The 22175-nt window shown below is 38.1% G+C and overlaps 1 protein-coding gene across 1 annotated transcript in view; it reads left to right on the top strand.

Moving 5' to 3' along the window:
• The window catches only part of LOC145989477 (uncharacterized), a 54683-nt gene that overhangs the window by 1028 nt on the left and 31480 nt on the right, over positions 1-22175 (top strand). The window contains exons 2-3 of the mRNA XM_083124825.1: positions 4607-4662; positions 16195-16321. Of these exons, the coding sequence (XP_082980951.1) occupies positions 4607-4662; positions 16195-16321 (183 nt within the window). The remainder of the gene's footprint in view (positions 1-4606; positions 4663-16194; positions 16322-22175) is intronic.

The raw sequence follows: 22175 nt of genomic DNA, 5'->3' as shown, positions 1-22175 counted from the left end.
ATAATTCTAATCCTTTTTCTCGTTAAGAAGCTATTATTACCACTATCATCGCCGCTACACTTCGTATTTAAATAAATTCCCGCCTTCACAACGCCAGTGTTCTGACGTCAGACGAAGAATACCTACGTTGTTAGGTTCTCTTAGCATAAATACACTGCAAATGAATTATTTATGCTAACTAACTAACTAACTAACTCTCTAGCCTTCTTAAACCCGAAGGTTCATGGCTCCAGCAACACAGGCCTTCCATCTATCCCTATCTTGAGAAAGATCTATATACTCTTTTCCATCCCTACCGATTTCCCTTAGGTCCATCTCAACGTTGTCCCTCCATCTTCGTCTTGGCCTTCCTACAGGTCTCTTACCATCAGGTTTCCCAACAAGAATTCTGTAAACTCCTCTTTCCTCTCCCATTCGTGCCACATGGCCTGCCCACCTAAGTCTTCTTGATTTAATTATTCTAATAATATCTGGACATGAATACAAATTATGTACTTCTAAATTATGTAACCTTCTCCACTCACCTGTCTCCTCATCCCTTTTAGGTCCAAATATTTTCCTAAGGATCTTATTTTCAAATACTCTCAATTTATGTTCCTCTTTCAATGTAAGGGACCAATTTTCACATCCATATAATACTACAGGATTATTTATGCTAAGAGAACCAAAAAATAAACCTAAATAGACTAACCTAACAACTTAGACAACTAACCTAACAATAAAAGCTCATCCCGGTGACGTCTGAACACAAGGTTGTCCTAGTGTTGTGCGAAAAGGGAGACTAGTATACATCTCCGCGAACAGCGCATACTTGTCGTGATATTGGACTTATATCAGAAAGTTCAACGATACAATTTAGACCATGAAAAGCATTCAAGTTAGTTGTGGTTCAGTTCTTCACATGCCTCGGAAAGATTTTGAATGTATGAGCGATACACTCTTCTATGATCCGGTCTTTCATTTTGCTGAGTTAGATACCCGAGAACCTGTCCTCTTCTCCAAACTCTCTCCGCTATCTGCTCTTTCCATCTACATCTTGGTCTTCCCATTGGCCATATTCCCACTCCTTGTGCATTGTAAGCTCTTACTGGTAGTCTTTCTACAACCAATCTCTTCATGCGTCGAAACTATCCCATCTGTACCTGATCTATTCTGCCCTGACGTTTTACCACCCCCACTGTCTGTCGTAATCTCTTCATTCCTTATTCTATCCCTTCTAGTCTTCCCCAACATACTCCTTAAAAATTTCATCTCCACTGCCTGCATCTTTCTTTTTCTAATATAGATATTAAAAAAAACTAAGAGAGAGGTCTTACAACTTAAATTTATTCCAAAGTAGAGTCTAGTAAGACTTCCGTCAGTGCAAAAAAAAAATCTGCGGATAATAGAAGCAGCAGACAGATTCATACCAAATGCAATAATAGATTAGGAGACTTTAGATGATTTCATCGTGATGGCAAGAATGAAGTTTTGGGCAGCACAACCGCACCATCCAAAAACAACGATCATCATGATTGGGCAAGCCAACCCTAGACGTCTTGTACTCCAGCTTCCTCGCTTGTTGGATTGCCTAGTCGTAGTAATCGACGCAACCTTATTTCGCCACTGTATGCTGTTGTAGTCGTCACCATTTCAGTCGTCGTCGTCAATATCATTGCCGTCAACGCCGTCTTTCCTTATGAAGACATTCAGACAGAAAGAATTGTTTCCGCCGGAAAGAATGAACATAGAAACAATCAATAAACAATCTACGTAATCTGTATCTTCCCATGTGAAGCGAGGAACTCCAGTCAAGAATGATAAACAAAAGAGACCATTTCTGCGATAGTTGTGGGAAGGACATCTAGAGATGCAAGTAGTTAATCCCGACATGCCATTTACTAATAATAGACAACTCTGAGTCAGAGTCCTAATAACACTGGTCAACAAACTTGAACTTTGAAAAATCTTCTTACATGAAAGAAGGTATTCCTTTAAGTCTTCTAGCTGCTGAAGACGAATCGGAACTTGGTTCTTGTCCTGTACCCTCACATTTAGAAATAATTCCAGTTATAGTATCAACCTTTAGACCCCGGTCAAAATTTGAAATTTCATGTACGCAGCCTTTTTGCCTCTCGACTAATTATCCCAGAATCACATGATACCTTGTCGGAAAGCTTATGCAACGAGGTACAATTGGGGACCCAGCACGCTCAATTTGTAGAAGAAGAAGAAAATGAAAAAATTGGTGAAAAAGTTAATTTTTGGAGAACTTGAGGTAAGTTTGCAACACTTACAGTTTCGCTAAACAAACATAAACTCAGTAACACACACCCTATACATTAAGTTGGCTAACTGAAGTTGTCCTGTAGGACGAATTTGAATGAAGAAACATATGTAAAATATACATATTGAAATATACAGCATGAGTCAAAAGTCTCTGACCACTCCTTATAAAATAAAAGAGAGTGTAGATTGCAGCAGTTGATAATGCTTTTGTCTTTTTTTGGTGTTCTATCGGAGTTTCGGTCGCATCTATGAGTACAACATCGTCATGGTAGTAATATGTTAGTCCTAGGGGGAAACTTTTTTTTGGCATGTCATGACAACGTCCGCCATTTTGGATCCAACTTCATTTCTTTAAATGGAAAGTATGTGGAGTATGGTTTTGGGTTAGAATTTCACCAGGAATTCATTGGTGAAGTCAGATTTATGAAAACTTTAATGATAAGGAAGTTATGGTCATAAAGTTACACAATGTGTTCAATATGCTGTCCTTCTTGTGCTATGCACATGTTGAGACCGTTCTCCCATGCTCTGTGAACACGAAGCAATATCTCAGGTGAGGTGTGATTTGTGCACAGGCATCCAGTATCCGTTGCTCCAAGTGACCCACATCCCGAATCTTTACGGCATACACGATTGACTTCACATGATTCCAGAGATAAAAATCGAGTGGGGCAAATCTGGTGATCGGGGAAGGCTATTTCACTGACCCACGTCAACCAATCAATCGACCAGGAAGCTGGAGGTCCAGATAGTGACGAACCTGTTGTCCATAATAAGATGGTGCCCCATCCTGCTGAAAATGTGAGGAGAAGCTGCCATCCTCCGTCAAAACTGACGGAAAAAATGTGTTCTTGTAACAACTGCAAGGAGCAATCTACATTTAAATTGGGCCAATGATATGTCCCCCGGACCTCGACCCACGCCATGACCTTCCCGGAACCAACCATATTACTCGGATCTCCACAAAGGGTTCTCGGAGGACCAATCCTGATGATATGTTTATTCACTTCCCCATTCACATAAAAAAATTGCTTCATCAGAATGCAGAATATGCAGTGCCAAGTGTGGGTACTGGCGAATTTGCTCCACAGCCCATTCACAAACCTACATTATCCTATGCGGGTCGTCCTCAGAGAGATGGTGCTGCAGCTGCAGTTTGTACGGGTGCCATTAAACCATCATTAACAAACTGAAAATGAAACTCTGGCTGACACCACATTGCACAGACATTTGACGTGAGCTGCGCTGCTGAGACTTGGCAATTCTGAGGCAACCGGATGCTGGCCTGTCCTTGACTGTACCGCTCTCTTCGAACCTGGTCAGCAATTGAGACACTGTAACGTGCGACACTAAGTTCCGTTCGTTGAAATCACGAGCTACAGCACGGGCACGTCTGCCCCACCCGCACCCCCACAGCTTGATGATCTGGAATCGTTCGGCCTTGGTGAATGGCATGGTTCAGTACCTGCAAATGATACGTAATTATCACATTCATATGCCCATAACTTCCTTACATAAATCTGACTTCACCACTGAATTCCTGGTGAAATTCTAGCCCAAACGTACCTCAAGTTCTTCAAATATTAACTTCTTCCCCAATTTTCTTATTTTCTTCTTCTTCTTCTCCAAATTGGGTGTCATGGGTCCTAAATGTATCTCGTTGGAATCAGTGTTCTATAAGCTTTCCAACGAGGTTTCATGTGATTCTAGGATAATTAGTAGAGGGGCACAAGGCCGCGAACATGAAGCTCTGCGGTTTCCTTCAAATTTTGGCCGGGGTCTAAAGGATGATACTATAACTGGCATTATTTCTAAATCTGAGTGTGTAGGACAAGAACCAAGTTCAGATTCGTCTTCAGCAGCTCAAAAACTTTAAAGAACACCTTTTACGCAAAAAAAAATATATATATATATATATCACTGTCGACCAGTGTAATAAGCCGGCCGCAGTGGAGGAGTGGTTTTTACATCACGCTACGACGCCAGGAGTCCTGGGTTCGAATCCTGGCTTGGGCATAGATGTTTGTAAGTGTCCATTCATCAATTTCATATCATATTATAACTCATTTCCATCTTTGGAAATTAGCCAAAAATGCCACAAAACACAAAGTAAAATAAAGTAAACCAATCAATCAATCCTAATAAAAGGAATGACACTCACTAATAGACAATGGTAAGAGGAAAGGTAAGACCTTTGCATGATAAGACCTTTACCTTGAGATATTATTTACAACTTCGTTCTTAGGAACTGAATATTTGTGGCCACGCTTCTCCTAATGTTTTAGAATACCAATTGCTTCAGTGTGATTGAACTCCAAGATTGTTTTAATTGTTTCAGATGGAAGAAGCATGAGGTGTCATATTTTCTACGTGCTGACGTTCATCATCTGCTGGGTGAGTAATCTGTTTATTAAACATGCCAATTCCTTGATTATTTCTTTTAAAATTATTTTTTTGCTTCTTAGGTTGGATGCAAACTAACGAGATTCTGGCTTCAAGATTTCCCTCCTAATCACACCCAGCGTCGTATACGTATAAAGTGGGTACCTGGGGGAAACTTATGGCATGGTGCAAAGCACAGAAGAGCACTTTTTTATTATTGATACACAAAAAATCCACCTCCACTAACAGTAAGTTAATTAATTAATATATTAAATTATTGCACTCAACTGATGTAAAATCTCCAATTACAGAAGGATTCACACAAAAGGATACGTTTATTCACTAAAAACAGAACCAATACAATGGAATTAAAATCGGGAATCTTTAGTTATTTCACTATACAAGAACAATGGCTTGTGAAATATTAGCACATATTAAATACATATACATATATAAATTATGGAGTATACTAGAAGACAAAATAGAGGTGCTGAAATGATTAAAATGTATTTGTAATTATAACGATGATTTACGCATTCTAAATTATGTTTGTCGGTGGAGGCATATAGTGCTCCGTATTCCACTTTAAACTGTAAGTCCAGTCCCGATTAGCCTTACTGTGCGCACAAACCAAATTATGTTTGCAGTGAAGTGTTGGGAATAATTAAGTTTCGTTCAAGTATATTATTTTTCCTCGTATTGATTTGTCGTAAGCTATTGTTTAATATACAGTTCACAGTTTTATATAAGTATAATTGATATACAATATCCCGCCTATTACAAAAGTTCATAAAATTAATTCTTGCAACAAATTTCTAAATACCACATTTTGTTCAAATGGCTTCTTATACCTTATGTAATATAAATATCTCAATATTTTTTTCTGCATATAACAACGCTCATTTATGTTGATAGCAAAAATAATTAATACAACTACATACGTATATACATTCAACTTAAATCTTTTCAAGTTTGAATGTATGTTCTACACTGGTTATTTCTTTATATAAGTTTAAATTTTCCTCATTATGAAGCCATAATCCCAACTCTCACTGATATAAATATTATCCATGAAGGAAGCCCCAGAGGCTATAAATGCTCGATTACGACCCCAGATGAAATTGTCCCAAAACACCTAGAAAATTAAGAAAACATTCAATTAGCCCTTTTTTTAAGGGTGCAAAATGCCCTTTTTTATGTCCTAAGCAACCCGTTCTACGGGGCATTTTTTGCTCACATTGTTTGCCTTATTCTTCATTTTCTAGCTACAATGTTTCTCACAGATCAATGATACACAGATGAATCAACTCAAGGTTAGTAAAGGTGCTCCAAACAAGAGTAACATCTACATAAGGAGAGTAAGTCTAGATACAATTAGATATTCGTATACTCAATGCGAAAATATCTACATCGTGTTTTTTTAACTAAATATGTAGAGGTATAACAAACAATTCTTTATAGCTTGCCATGTTTGTTGTTGTCCATAATGAAAGTTTATTTTCACCCCGAAAACTACAGTAATTGAGTTGTACTAGCCTTTCGTATTTCAAAATATGAGCGTCAGGAATTATTACAGAGGCAAGGTAGGAATTTGAGGGGAATGACGGTAAATAATTATTTTTCAATTACGTTTGAAAATATGAATATGAGAAAAGACGTAAATATTGCTTTTTCCAATTTTGTTTCGCTATTGAATTTGTTTACGAGAAACATCTAACTATCTTGAAACAGTTTTTAATTACCCAGTATATTATCAAGAAAATATACAATATTTTGAACATTTGTACCATACTTGAACCCGTGCATACATAACGTTACGTTCAAAACTTTTCAAATAAGCGAACCACGTCGGCGAGCGCATGACACTTGGTAAAAGACTACGTCGAAAGTCCCGATCCACCACTCTCTCACTGACATAAATATTCTCCATGAAGGAAGCCCCGGAGGCAAAAAGAATTGTCGATTATGACTCCCCATGAAATCGTCTCAAATGACCGAAAAAAAATTAAAAAATCACTCACTTAGCTCATTCTTAAGGGTGAAAATTTCCTCTTTTCATGTCTTTAGCGTCCCGTTTCCACGGCGAATTTTCTGCCCACATTGTTTGTTTCATTGTCAAGCTACTACATTGTTTCCCACAGTTCAATAACACACAGATGAGTACAAATATTTCAGTTCAGAATCTATTTTGAGAATGGGGTCTAAGCATTGAGACTCAAGACTTGCTATTTTCGACCGTAAACTGGTGTTGAGTGTATTTTGCAAAGCTGCCAGATCGCTTCTTAACTTTTTAACCCTGACATCCAGCATAACAATCTCGCTGGCATGATCCACGTTCTTCGTGTGTCCAAAAATATCGTTAGGCATTATGGTTATTTATTTATTATCGGATACATGATTCTCAATTCCACGAAGCGAGGAATGAGTTTGTCGTATTCTCCCAGAAGCTCGACGTACAGATAATCGTCGGTGGAAACATCGTACGTGGTGGCAGCATCCATCTTATCGTGCTTGATTCGGTAAATGTTATTCCCTGTGGAAATTTTGATTTCACTCACATTCTCCGGATTCACGGATATCTTAAATTTTCCGCCGATCGGAATCTTGTAAAAATGTAAGTTGTTGTTGAAGACGTAAAAAGTTTTGACAACTTCGTCTTCATATTTCGTCCAAATGCTGTTCAGGTGAATAATCAACAGATCGCTGAGTTTAGATAACATTGAAGGTAAGAGATTATTGAAGCTTGGTGATGCAGTTTCCTTGATAATTTGCTTTCTGAAACCGAACAAGTTCATAGGCATGGTTATTTATTTATTTTTGTATGTAAAAAATGTTTCTTTTGTATGATTTAATGGATGTTTCTTTTGTTTGATTAAGGACATACGATACATTTCTTGTCATCTTTCAAACGATAATGACCCCTAGGCAATGTATGAATCCCACACTCGATGATGCATCTTATATCATCACGAGGATCCAAGGCCACTTTTCGCACCTTGTTGGTTCTGAGTACGTGATCCAAGCTTTGGGTTCTTTCTTCTGCCCTCAATATCGATGACCATGTGTTAAGACACTGGACGTAATCCTGGAAGGTGAGTTTGCTCGCAACTGTATTTTTGCCCACTCCTTTAGCTTTCTTCGTGACGCTACTCTCTTCTTATCGCATACTCTCTGTTCTTTGAACGCAAGCCAGGAAACTCAATAATAATACCACTATTGCATTCATGTTTCAATTTGCCGAGAACCTTCTTGTTGTGGGAAGGATTTACAAATCTGTTCGTTTGGGGGTAGGAAGAAGTATCAAAATAATCAAAAATGTCAGGGTGTTTCAGGTCTTCGTATAAGTTCGGTGTTTGTATGGAAAAAATAAAACTGGCCGTGTCTGTGTACAAAAGTGATATATTATCATTGTAGAATGGTTTTATAACATCATAATAAAATTCGACATGTGGAGCTTCGACAAGTCTAAAACCGTAGCTCCAACGTAAATCGGTTTTCTAAATTTTTAAAATTTTATTTCGAGATCAAAAAGTGCTAAATTCTCGTTGTAAATCTTTCGTGACTTGAATCTAGGATCAGCCACCCACTTTCTACATTTATTTTTATCTGAAACCAATTTTTTGTCCATATGCTTTCTAACATTCTCCATTGTTTTTCCATACACCGCGTTATTCATCAGCTTGAAGAAATATTTGTCTAAATCTGAAGTGGCGGCGGTGCGATGTTTGGTGTTAACGTCGATATATGGACGCAACCATGGAGAATGTTTAAACTTGAGAACTCTTCGAATTTTCACTATATGAACCCCCTTTCCCATTAAAAATCTCAAATTTTAATAGTGGACGACGTATCTCTCTTTTACTTCCAGGGTCAATAAAAGCTTATGTTGAACCGAGTCGGGTGGACATTTGATTTCGGGAGTCGGAGGTAAATCCGAAAACATGTGCAGATGGTCGGGGAATTCGAGGTCCACCTCTGCGAAGAAACCACATTCCCTATCGTCGAAATTTTGTGTATCTATTGAAGTGGGATCAACCCATTAAAAACCACTGTAGGGAAGTTTCTGTATCATTGAATAACCAAACAAATTATTCACATCAAGATAATATATGTAATTGGATGGTTTATTTGGATCGTATTGATTCTCAGACATATGGACGTTGTTTGCCTTTGCGTGTCTCTGCGAACATTGAATCATTCCACCCCGTATCCCCCTTTCTATGAAGAGAAGCATGTCAACGTCCGATATCAATTCGAGTTTGATTTTGGTTTGGAACAACATGGCCGACCACGCCAAACCAGGAAGACTGTAAAAATGTGGAGGATCCAACTTGTAAATATGCATAGACGTTTTTCCTGAATTCTTGAAAAACATCGGCGAGTATTGTTACGCCTAATTTTAAGTATGCGTTGTGATAATCCCCCAGAGTATTGCATTTCAATTCATTCCACATTAATTTCCAGTGCTCATATTCTTCATCCGTAATATCTGAACCTTTGAGTCGACTGTAAAACTTTGGCCGTGGCGGAAGTGATTCATCCTCAAACTTAGAATGGTCGGCCACATGCTCGTAGGGATACACTCCTTTACGTCTAAATACGTTCTATATCTAAGTTGAGAAAACTAGTATTTTGAATTGATCATCAGTGAGTTTGCTCGCTAGAGCTTCCAAGCTGGCAGAGAGAAATCTATACGAATCTAAAAACCTCATCTCGATTGTATTTTTCGTTCCTGGAATAAACACTTGTTTGCTGAGACTGATATATCGTTCCTCATTCTTTGCCAGAACACCTATACGTTTCGGATCAAAGGCAAGATGCTTAACCAGGTGGTGAAAATCATATCCGCTACCATTGTGAAAGGATATGGGGATGAATTTAGGTTTTTGAATTTTTAATTACAGATATTACATAATGCCCCGACGTAGCTTCCGGTGTAATGATCGTGGTGGAATAGTTTTCTGTTACGATCAGTGAAATCTGATTTGCAGAATGGACAGACAACATCTGCATTGTGTATTTGCAATTCGATGGTAGCTAAAGAATTAATCGATTTCAATACACGCTACCAATTTTCCCAAGCTCTTCAACCAACTTTTCGAAGAAGTGTTCGATTGCATCTATTCCGCGGCATACGTAAGGCTCATATCCGAAACTAGAAGCCTCGTGCAGCTGGTAAGGTGTTGTGGAAGAAAGTTCGGGATCCGGTTCGCAGTAGGAAAGCGGTTTGAGGAAAGCCTCAAAATCTGCAATAATAATAACAGGATGCTCTAACATTGCACTGTGCATTTTAAATTCTTCGACCTTATTCTGTTCCGGTAAAATCATACGCACAGACTTGTTGACACCACTATATATTTTATGGTCTGCAAGTTTTTGAGCAGCAATTTGACGTCCATTGTATTTTCGGTTGTTGAGTTGTTTTTTATCATTGAACGTGCTTAAGCACCTTGGACAAACCTTGATTTCCCCGTTATATTTGGTTGTTTGGCTTCTGACCAACCGGGAAAGTGAACGAATGAGGCAGTAGTGATGGACATTTTAGTTGTAAATAAGAAGCAGGTTGATTTCCACGGCTTCGTCATCATCAATATTGGTTATTCTGACGGGATGTACAACATGCTTAACTGATGTAAATGAATATACATAGATAACTAACCGATTGCCTTCTCCGTCTCGTGCCCGGTTTTCGAACTTTGTTATATGAAATATGGCCACCGGGTATTTGATGCCAGACATCATTCCCGAAAGAGGTGTGAAATGACTCACTTTCAACTCTAAATCATGATGAACTCCACACAATGTTCAACCTGAACCATTAGCCTCGAACTCTTCATGCTTTTTAACCATTTCGTCAATTAGACGATCGTAAATAACGCTCAGATTACTAATATCGGGCAAATATATCTCTATCTCATCATCGGAATTCCGATATTCAGAAGATAGAATGACATACAAATCTAATCGGACCGTTTTCGAGTTCGTTTTTCAGAAGATCTACTACAGAAGATTTCATTTCACTCAAGGCGCTACTGATGTCAGAGCATGCTTCTGATTTGAAATAGAAGTCTTTGAGTTGTGCACCGAAAGCAGTTCTATGCAGTTTAAATTCAACCGGCAACTTAGAAGGTAAGAACGATTTATTCCTGAACCTGTTTCGCTACACCTTGCCCTTTGTACTGATAAATTGTCTCTTGAGATTACCTTCTCACAAGTAACGCATTCGGTTTTATCATTTTTGCGAGTGAAACTGGTCGATCCCATTTTTTTAATACGCTTTCACACAAATTAAAAGTCAAGTAAACAAAACGATAAAATTTTCAGGTATGTTATTTATAGGGAATTTCTTGGGGACAACACGTAACGTTCGATCAAGTAAAAAATTCAACCTGATCGAATTCATTATGAAAAATCAGCTGAAACGCCTTCAAAAGACTCTTTAAACTTGAAATAATTGTTCGAATGAAGCTTTTAAACAAGCTAAAGGACTATGGTCGCAATTACGATAGAATTTTCAGGTATGTTACTTATAGAGAATTTCTTGGGGGCAACACATAACATCCGATCAAGTAAAAATTCAACCTGGTCGAATTCACTAGGAAAAACACCTAAACACCTTCGAAAGATGACTGAAAAACAAGTTATTGCACAACGGTTACAAGGACAGTAAAATTTGCAGGTACGTTATTTATAAGAGATTTTCTGGTGATGACAACACATCCAAAAAAATTTTGCAAAACACGGCTTTGGAATTTCACTAATCCATTTTGCTGTATTGGATGAGACCCCTTAATCCACTGTATCGTCTACCCTTCTCCTTTTTGCAATTCGCATCTTTCCATTGCTTAATCCGAGGATTAGCTTCCTTTAAGACGAATTTTGGAGAACGTGCGGTTTATGATATCATGAATTAAAAGTCGTGTCTAGTGAAATACGCCGGCATAAGCTAATTTCGTGTTGCTAAAAGGCCTTCGTCGTTGCAAGTCACCTAACCCATTCACTAAGAAAAGAAAAAAAAATGTTGACGTACTGAAAAAAGTCGTCAGAAAATATTCCAATATCCGAGTTTTGCTCATAGATGGCTCTGTCGTCGCCTATCAAAATTCCAACATCCAACAGTTTCAATGTTTTGTCCATAGATGGCTCTGTAGTCGTCGTCTATCAAAATTCCAACATCCAACAGTTTCAATATTTTGCTCATAGATGGCTCTGTAGTCGTCGTCTATCAAAATTCCTCGATCCTTCCGAAAAAAAATCCGAAATTCAAAATCGCGACCGGATCTCGGAAACGGCGAGAGATATCGCGAACCCCCCCCCCCCCATCCTCTCGATTTCGACGACGGTGCAAAATTTGGAGGTCATGAGGTCAAGGGTGGGTCAACTGCCGGAAATTTTATTTTTGTAACTTTCGAAGATACTTTTTTTTCTTTTTTTTTTGCGTTAGCATGTCCTCTCCGACTGGAAATTCAAAATGGCGTAGGTCGTCATGGAACACCCTCTGAAAATATTTTCCAAGACGAAAATAAATCGAAAAATTCACCCGTTGGCCATGTCGATTTTGAGACTCTAGAATACATATACCAAGTTTGGTGGTCCTAACTTCAAGGGGAAAGGGTGTTGGTCTGACACTCGAAAGTTTTGATCATTCATAATTTCCAAACAAATAGTCGTAGAGATCTCGGGTTTGGTGCGTTGGCCGAGTCTCGATGTCCTCTTTGATCTGCTAACAAGATTAACATAGGTCATCATGGAACCCCCTCTGAAATTTTTCCAAGTCCTGCGTTAAAAAAAACTAAAATTACGAATAACTCGAAAACGGTGAGAGATAGGACGAAAATAAATCGAAAACTTCCCTTTGGCTACCGTGAGGTACTCCTTGTCGATTTTGAGACTCTAGAATTAGTATACTTCACTCGTCTTGAGATCGTTCGCTGCGGGACGGCGTAGGTTCGAATCGGGCTCTGGTCGGAATTTATTCGGCCTACGTATAGGGCCGGTGGCAACCCACCATCGTGAGGAAATTGGGAAGCTCCGAGTGAGTGAGCGAACCCGGTCAAGAAGACCTACAACAACGGCTGGGGGTTCGTCGGGCTGATCACCCGTCACCCCAATACTGGTCTAAGACCTCCACGCTATAACAGGTGACGGAGGAACAGTGTGGGAGGGAGACCAGCAGTCGGTAGGTAAGTCAAGGCCCTTCAAGGGCTGTAGCGCTGTGCGTTTAGTTTTAGTTTAGAATTACTATACTAAGTTTGATGGACCTAAGTTCAGGGGAGAGGGGGGTCAATTGCCATTTTTTTTTCGATCGCTTTCGAAAGGAACATGGAGTTTTTTTTTTTGCGTTAGCATCGTCTCCCTGACAAAATGGCGACCGGATCTCGAACGGTTACACACTTGGTCAAGATCTGTTTTTTGGGAATTAGCAAGGACATGTGATACAAAAAAATAATAAACGCTTATATACGTACATGTAGCCTGAAAGGGAACAAGCTATCATTTGTTTTCAACAGCAACTCTTACTCGAGATGAGGATCTACTTTCAGGCAGTTTTAAGAAGAAAAAAAAAGTTTAGAATATTTTAAAAAAAACTCGTATGTAGGTTTAGAAATAGCCTAAAAGAGAACAAGCTATCATTTTTCGAACTACAACAACTTTCATATCCGTGGCCGGTAGGAGACAGTACGAGTCAAGACCCAACTTTCATTCACTGAATTTCCATCGATTCATCTCAGCGCGGCACAAGTAATAGGAATTAAGTCGCTGGTCGAGAATTTTCAGTGAGGGAAAATTAGCGGCTGTTCTGGAACCGGGGATTCCTCTCTACTATAGTTTAGTCCGTAAAAAAAGTCATCGTGACAGGTTACAACTGGAGTGAAAGAACGTTATCTAACTCGTAAAAAAAGTTAATAGGTTAAGTTATATCACGTAAGATCGTAGCATACCTACAAAGTATGAGGTAGGAAAAACCGAGTCGAGGTCAAAATTGTACTGGAACGTCGTCGAACGCCATACAATCCACAAAAAATAGTCATAATATGATACAACTGAGGCTAAATCCATAGAAATAGGGGTTTCCTGCAAAGGATGCCGCAGAACGAATAAATATACACTTCTAGTAATGCAGGCTGTATATCTCTGTGTGGCACTTACTTCTACAAGTGTGTTCTTCTTGAGCACAACCCTTGGAACCACCAATCATGAGACTTAGGCAAATAACAGACCTTAAATCGACTCGGAGTTAAAAGGAGCATATGTCGACATGTCAATTGATTTTGGTATTTCTTGGCTGTCTCTTGGTTATGCAATTGCGATGAAGACATGTATAGTGCGCGTCAAATCTCCTGCATATGGCGATAGCCAATAGCAGCGCACTGCAGCGGTGCCATGTCGAAATCTCACACGGAAAAGAGACAGCGTGGTTGAGCGAAACGCCTTGTCACGGAGAGCACGGAACATTAGATAATATAACATATAATAAATTTAATGGGAGAAAAGAACATACCTGATTATGCCAGAGGGACTGCATAATTGTTTCAATATTCTCAAGGTGGAAGTTGTACAGCCTTTGTAAGATATTTTGTCCCGTAAAGAGTACGTTATCCTTTTGGCAGTAGAAAATTCGCCACAATCGTAAATTTCAAAGACGGTTCTACGAACTACGTCTTTTTCAAAGTTATCTAAGTTTGTCGTTCTTTTTTGGTACGTTAATGTGCTTTCTAGGTGATTGAAACATTGGAGCAGGCCCCGATCCACATTGTTTTGCCCCCGAACATATCCGAGAAACGGTAGCTTGATTCACACCACACGCTTGAGCTGTTAGAGCCTGGCACTTCTTAGTCAATTTTCCTGCTATCTTCTTCACTCGAACATTTTTTTTTAAAAAAAATTGTACACCTGAAAAATCAGCCGTCGTGCCTGGCTTCGTACAACACTGTATTGTTCTCTCTTCTCTCGCTATCACTACCACTTGGTTTACTCAACGACATGCTGCACACACACACACACACACACTAAAATCGTGGGATAAACGAACAGTGACGGTATCCTCTTCGTCAATTTCTCCTTCTACCATCACTGGGAACGAACCTGCCCTGTTCCCTTCGCTAATCGGAAAGTTTCGGAATGCAACAGGAACGAAGGGAGAACAAAAACGATACAATGCAAATACGTTTATAATGACATTGCTTGTACAGAGGGAACGGTATAAGCTACAATCACGCTTGTTTTTCGTACATACTCGCAAATTCATTATCTTTCCATCTGTTGAACTACTGACACTTGAAATAATATATTTATATCCGAGCGCCAGGTACACGATTTAGTAGCGAGGTGAAACAGGTTCTGAACTAGGCAACGCCGCACGTCTGTGATTCGCTGGTGATGTTCAGCAGTTCAAGGCCATATGCAGGAGATTTGACGCGCACTCTAGCAATATTTAACATTACTTAAACTTCAGTATTACCGAAGCCAAATGGTGTCATTAAATAGCGACCTTTATGTACATTATACTAGTTGAGAGTCCGTCTTTTATTGAACATGGTCACGAGGTAGTTAATTTATTTTTCAACAAATATGGAAGAACTCCTTTATTGACCTCGATGGATATTCTACGTATATGTCTTTCGTCAACATTTAAGTCATAAAAGTTCGAAATAGTCACCATGAGAGTTAGAAAAGGGACGAGGAGACAAGGGGGAGTTTCCCTTCCCTGGGAAATTGCGCAAGCGTTTCAAGACGCTAAAGGTTCCAGGTTCAAATCCTGCCCTGGATATTGGTGTTCCTTGTTTCATCATGTGTTTCATCACATCATCACTCATTCTAATATTCGAGATTAGCAAAACGTGGCAGAAAAGCGAAGACAACAAGAACAAATCAATGGAAACAAACTAAACTTGGACATTTGTTTTTCAATTAACTTTTTCCATTCATCTTTCTGTGAATTTTCATGCCATTTTTGAAATTCTAATCATTATTGTTATGGTTATTATTAGGTTAGTCAAAAAGTAAATGCAATGTTTTTATTTTCTTCCGTAGGTTGACTGTACAGCTTTCTGCGCTCGCAAGCCGATAGATAGTATCTTTGTCTTCGCCTGTGGCAGGTTACAGCGTTATCACTTCAGTTCCTTCTGCAGTGTTGCCAAGTAAACATGGCTGCGCCACTGTACGTGTGCATCACAGAAGAACAGCGTTCTGTAATCCGTTTTTTGTGGTCTGAAGGTATACCAGGAACTGAAATCCATAGATGACTTTCAGCACAATACGGTTGGTTGGTTGATTTGGTGTTTTAAGTCCACTTTGTGCACAGTAAGGCTAATCGGGACTGGACCTACAGTTTAAAGTGGGATCCGAACCACTATGTGCCTTCACCGGGTATGAGAACCCGGGACCCCTTGATTACAAAGCAACGACGCTACCACTGCGCCATCGGGGAGGCTAGAGCACAATACGGTGACAATGTTTTACCGCTGCGAAGTGTTTACCAGTGAATTGAAACGTTCAAAAGCGGTGGAACAAGTGTGAAGGACGAGTACTGGGTACCGGTAGGTGCTGGAAGACGTAGATTCCCACGGGCGTTTGATGGAGCCGCCGGCGAGGAACAGTATGTGGCGTTTCGGCTACAACAGCCCCAAGAACTACAATGACAACGAACTCGTCTGCGGCGGATATGGAGGTAAGGGAATGCCTCCAGTTCATAGCTGTATGTAAGGGGGGGGGGTATAACGGATCCAAACCCCTCCATTAGTTTAGTAAACATGTTGCATTAATTTTGAAATCAAGTAGATACCTTAAAAACGGTCAAAACATTACAGTGGTTGAAAAGATTTGGAAACTTACATTGTCACACACACAAAAAGTAGTTTCTTAAAATAAATAAAAGAGTAAATCTAACAAAGTTAAATATAAAGACAATATTGTTATGGTCAGTAAAATTAATGTACATGAAACTAACTTTGACATAAAATTGCCTAGAGAGAAAATTGTGTTGGTTGTAATTTAAAATTGTTAATTAATTATAAAAAATAGTAACAATTAATTTATAACTATTAAAATTGTACCATCCTTGCACTGAAGTAAGTTGAATCCCAATCAGCATCACATCTGCTGTCGTTCTACAATTTGATGTAGTTTTCCTATAAAACCAATGTAGATAGGATAATTTGAACCTCAATGTGATGCTCTATATTAGAATTCCTCCTGGAATTTCCCTCACGGTCCCGTAGCCATAGACTCGTATGAAATGTACACTTGTGTGACGAGCCGGAATTGGATCTTGTGTGTGGCGAGGGCAGTGATTTTTTTATTCTGTTGGAATTCAATCTTGTAGCATAATATCTGTATTCATTGCACTGCTTTGTTCTCTGCATTTGTTAAGATAACCATGAAAACTGCTTTCGTGCAAGCTAACAACGCCCTTGTGGTCCTCGACCTAGAACAAGTATTTTCTGTTGGGTTGGGTGTTTTCTTGTGTCTTGTCCATCCCTGTGCTGTTTGATTTCTTTTTGTACCAGCATTTATTCTAGATATATTGGATTGGTAAATATGGTCTACAACACAGAATTTTGTATGGAAGGACAGTTGCAACGATTTGATTCTCTAGAGATAGACAGTTATTAGTTGCCAATACGTGGCAACATAAAAACTCGATACCTATATATCTACAGAGGACAATGTTAAGAATAAATTAGCTTATTTAATGGTCGGAAAAATATTTTAAAATTGTATTGCCCGGTGAGGATATGCACAGTGATCATAACTTAGTAATGGAAGAATTAATGGTATAGTAAAATGGACTAAAGAAGTTTGGATTGAAAAAACTAGGATTTAGATAGGATAAGGATAGGAAAAGAAACCATCAGAAAATTACGGGCCAATGTTAGGAAAAAGAAGAGAATTGAGCTGTGGAGTAAGACCAAGAAAAAAATAATAGAAGCAGAAAAAAGTTACTGTTTGGTGTACACGAACTCCAATAACTTGTAACGAATCATTCTTCATAACAGTTATTCGATTGATAAATATATCAATTATCGATTGTGTGTTTTGTCACTATATTCTATTAAATATTTTTTTTCAGGTGGCTTCTGTCAATGATGTATACTAAATTACTTCTAACAGGAGGCATTAGGGTGGACAGAGAGATATTGGCGAAAATCTTAACCCTTTTAGGCCCACCCTGTGAGGTAAAATATGAGTTGATTGTTTGGTTTGAGTTGGTGATTTTAAGTCCACTTTATGCACAGTAAGGCTAATCGGGACTGCACCTACAGCTTAAAGTGTAGATATCTCCACCGCGAATCAAACCCGGGACCCCTTGATTACAAGGCGACGACGATGAGTTGATTGTTTTTAAATAAAATAGAAGAACAATGACAATCCATATACCCAGTGGCGTAGCTACATATCGCGAGGTCCTGGGAGAGATGAGAATACGAGTCTCCAATCTGTTTTAAAATTTGAAATCTCAATGTGACTCCATACAAAATCTGCAGAGATACGTCAGCTAATTTTGATATTTATATAATAAATTATTGAAGAGGATTATACTTAATAATTTCACTCACTCTAATAATGTCTTTCTTTGTTTTCCGGGAGCTGAAATATGAAACTGTAGGAAGGAAGTAAGAAGTGCTTATACCTAGGTATTATCCATTAGCTTCTTGAGTTGCAAACGACCCAAGCATTTAAATGCCTCGCACTTGCTTCGTGGCAGTTGGAGGTGATTTATTGTTAACATAGTAAAATCGGGAGTGCAAGTTCGAGAGAAAGAAGAAAAGACAAAACAAATGGCTTTTTATTCGAGAAATTAATAAATGGGTAAAAATGTCCACGCAAGATGTCGTGAATTTTTGCGAAAATGTTACATATGAGAAATATGACAATAATTTTTAATTTTTCCGGGCTCCCTTAGGTTTAGAGCCTGTATGTTATGCCCCTGATTTGACGTATTATAACATTTAACTAGAATTTAAAGCCAGATAAAAACAGAATGTTTTAATTTTATTGCCTACAAAAATTAGCCTGTTCCATCTTTTATCCATAAACATACATGCACCAACGGAAGATAAAGATGATAATAATAAAGATGATTTTTATACAGAGTTAGAACAGGTCTTTGATAAATTTTCTCAGTATGATATGAAAATTCTGTTACGTGACTGTAATGCACAGATTGGCAAAGAAGAGACATTTAAACCCACGATTGGTAAAGAAAGTCTTCATGAATTATGTAAGGATAATTGTATAAGATTGATTACTTTTGCAACCTCAAAGAATTTAATTGTGAAAAGTACCACTTTTAAACATAAAGATATCCATAAATATACCTGGTCTTCTCCAGATTGAGAAACTCATAATCAGATATATCATATTCTCATTGACCAGAGAAGGCATACTAGTATAATTGACGTTCGTACACATAGAGGTGCTGACTGTGCCAGTGACCATTATTTAGTAATTGCTAAATTAAGAGAAAGACTCTCAGTGATAAATCATAAGCAACAAAATCTAAAAGCTCTAAATTTAATACAGGAAAATTTGCTGATGAAAGAATTAAGAAAGATTCCCCAATTAAACTGTCAAATATATTTGATGTTTTGCAGGATTTAAATGATGATGAAAATATAAATGAAACAGACGTAAATAAGAATTGGGAGCACATACGTAATGCATAGAATCAGCAGCTAAAGAAAGTATAGGATACCATAAACCGAGAAAAAGTAAGCTATGGTTTGATAATGAATGTCATAATCTAATAGAAATCAGAAATCAGGCTAGACTTAGGTGGTTAAATAATTCTGATGATACAAATCTAAACAATTATAATAGAATAAAGCGAGAAGTTAACCGTACGTTTAGAAGTAAAAAAAGAGATTACTTGAAAAGCAAAATTAACGAAATTGAAACAAACAGCAAAAATAAAAATATCAGAGATTTATATAAAGGTGTAAATGAGTTTAGAAAGGGGTGGCAACCTAAAGTAAACTTAATAAAAGATAAAGACGGTGATTTTCTAGCTGACCCAAGCGATATTCTAAATAGATGGAAGAATTGCTTTAATGACCTTTTAAATGTCCATGTAGGAGATAAATCAGAATTAAATGAAGTGCACACAGCAGAACCTTTAGTTCCAGTGTAACGTAGTAGTTGGGGTCAAGTTGCGGTTGCTCGCGATATTTAAATTGGAAGCGGCTGCACGACAACCGCAGCTACAAAAATTGAAATGGAGACCCGTACTATTGGTTACAATTTCTAATTTTGTGTCGCACTTCTCGCAAGATAATGAGGGAGTCTACGAGCAGAACCCGCGAGAAGCGCGAAACAAGGGCCCTGTAAGAGAAACACACGTATACGTTTATTATATGTGCCTAAACAAAGGGTCCCGACAATGAATAGCCTTTTAAGCCTTCTCCATTATATATATTAGTTTTAGTAATTAAACCAATGTCTTTACCTCTCTCTTTTTACAACAAATGCCCCATCAAAACCATTCGTATTTTTAGTTATCATTCGTAGGGTGACGTACGTTTCTTACATTAGCTAACGAACTAGGATTCAAAGGTAGCAAACAAATATTGCATTTAAAATTCCAACTATAAACAGATAAATATAATTGCTCAATAACACCGTTTTATTTCCCCAAAACAAGACTGCTCGTAACAGTATCAACTTTAACAATAACCATTCATTAAATGCCTGTGCTTATCAAAAGCGTGCAGCCACGCGTTCATTTATAGCACGTCCCGCGTGCACCTATTCAACCATTAGCATTTAATTGAACTTCAATCATAAATACGCGTTACGTACACATGCATGCATTATTGCAACACACTGAATCACACAATTATAAATGGTAACATTTAACCAATACATTAATTAATGCAATTGGGTATAACCATACCACAATATTATTGTTATTATTCTGATCCTTGGGTATTCTAATGCTACCGCAAAGCAGGGGGAGATACTGACTGGAATAACTAGTTCTGTCCCAACTAGGGAGTCAATAAAGGATCGTAGTATTTTCTCTACAAGTTCCAAATTAATTTAACTTGATTTTGAATCACTAGATAAACGTTAAATGGGTGGTGAAAATTGCATTGCTAGTGCGAAGATGTAGGCTCGACTGTTCATTAAATTAGCGCGCGCGCGTTATTTGAATATTTATGCATGCACTAGGCGCAAATAGCCTGAATAAACGTTTAGAGCACAAAGATCAACAAACGTAACTTAATTCTGTTCATCTACGTCACGTCCAATTTTTATTGTTTTGTCCATTTAACAAAGGGGGTACATGGACAATTGGTCTATCAACACGCACTCAAGTAGGACAAAAAGGGGGGGGGTATTGAACATACAAGTCTTTATCGCCTTTAAGTAAAAAAATAAAAAAGGGGAACGTAAAATTTTACGACACAATTACTGCAAAAATGCGATGTAATGTTCCTATTGCACGGGGAGAGTTTACGTACCTAATACACAAAGTTCTGCCTCTATTGCTACGTGCACCACACTCAGTTTGTAGTCCTATGTTCTAAGTCGCAGGCCCATCACGCTCTTGGCTGAAATGGCTGGCCTCTATTCTACCAACAGCATGGTCAGGTACGTCTCTCTCCTCCGGCAAGGAAAAGGAAGTCAGTGCAGCAAGGCTGGTTGTCGTCGCTTCGTTCCCAGGCGATCAAGTGCTCGAGCGGCTGTATGCCGAGGTTACGGCTAGTCCACAAGTATCAAGTTTTGCCGCTGTTGGCAGCACCGGTAGAGCTATTCAGGGGACGACGGCCTCTATAGCCGAAAATTGAACTAAGCATATATCAATTTTCAGATTATGTAAGATTTACAATATAGGGATATTGAAAATGTTACACCAGAAACTAACTTGACTGAAGTTAAAGATGCTATTGAAAGGCTAAAGAATAACAAAGCACCTGGCATTGATTTAATACCAGCTGAGTTAATTAAATATGGTAAATTCATTAATATGTCAAATTCATAAATTAATTTGTTTAATATGGAATAAAGAAGAAATCCCTCAACATTGGAAAGAATCCATAATTGTTCCTGTGTTTAAATAAGGTGATAAAATGAACTGCAATAATTACCGTGGAATTTCTCTACTCTCAACAACATACAAAATATTATCTAACATTATTTTAACAAGACTAACACCATATGTTAATGAAATTATAGGTGATTATCAAAGTGGATTTAAACGTAACAGATCAACTACAGATCAAATTTTTCACATCAGACAGACACTTGAAAAAAAGTGGGAATATAATCAAAATGTCCATCAGCTATTCATTGATTTCAAAAAAGCATATGATTCGGTCAAAAGAGATAAATTATATAATATATTAGTTGAGTTTGGAATACCTAAGAACTTTGTTAGTATGATAAAAATATGCACCAGTGAAACAGAAAATAAAATTCGTGTGGGTATTAGTATGTCTGACAAATTTACAATTCATGATGGGTTAAAACAAGGAGATGCATTATCTCCATTGCTCTTTAATTTTGTCTTAGAATATGCT

This window comes from Lepisma saccharinum, chromosome 6 (assembly GCF_977018435.1).
Source record: "Lepisma saccharinum chromosome 6, izLepSacc3.1, whole genome shotgun sequence".
Taxonomy (NCBI): domain Eukaryota; kingdom Metazoa; phylum Arthropoda; class Insecta; order Zygentoma; family Lepismatidae; genus Lepisma; species Lepisma saccharinum.
This window is presented reverse-complemented; position numbering and strand designations above follow the sequence as displayed.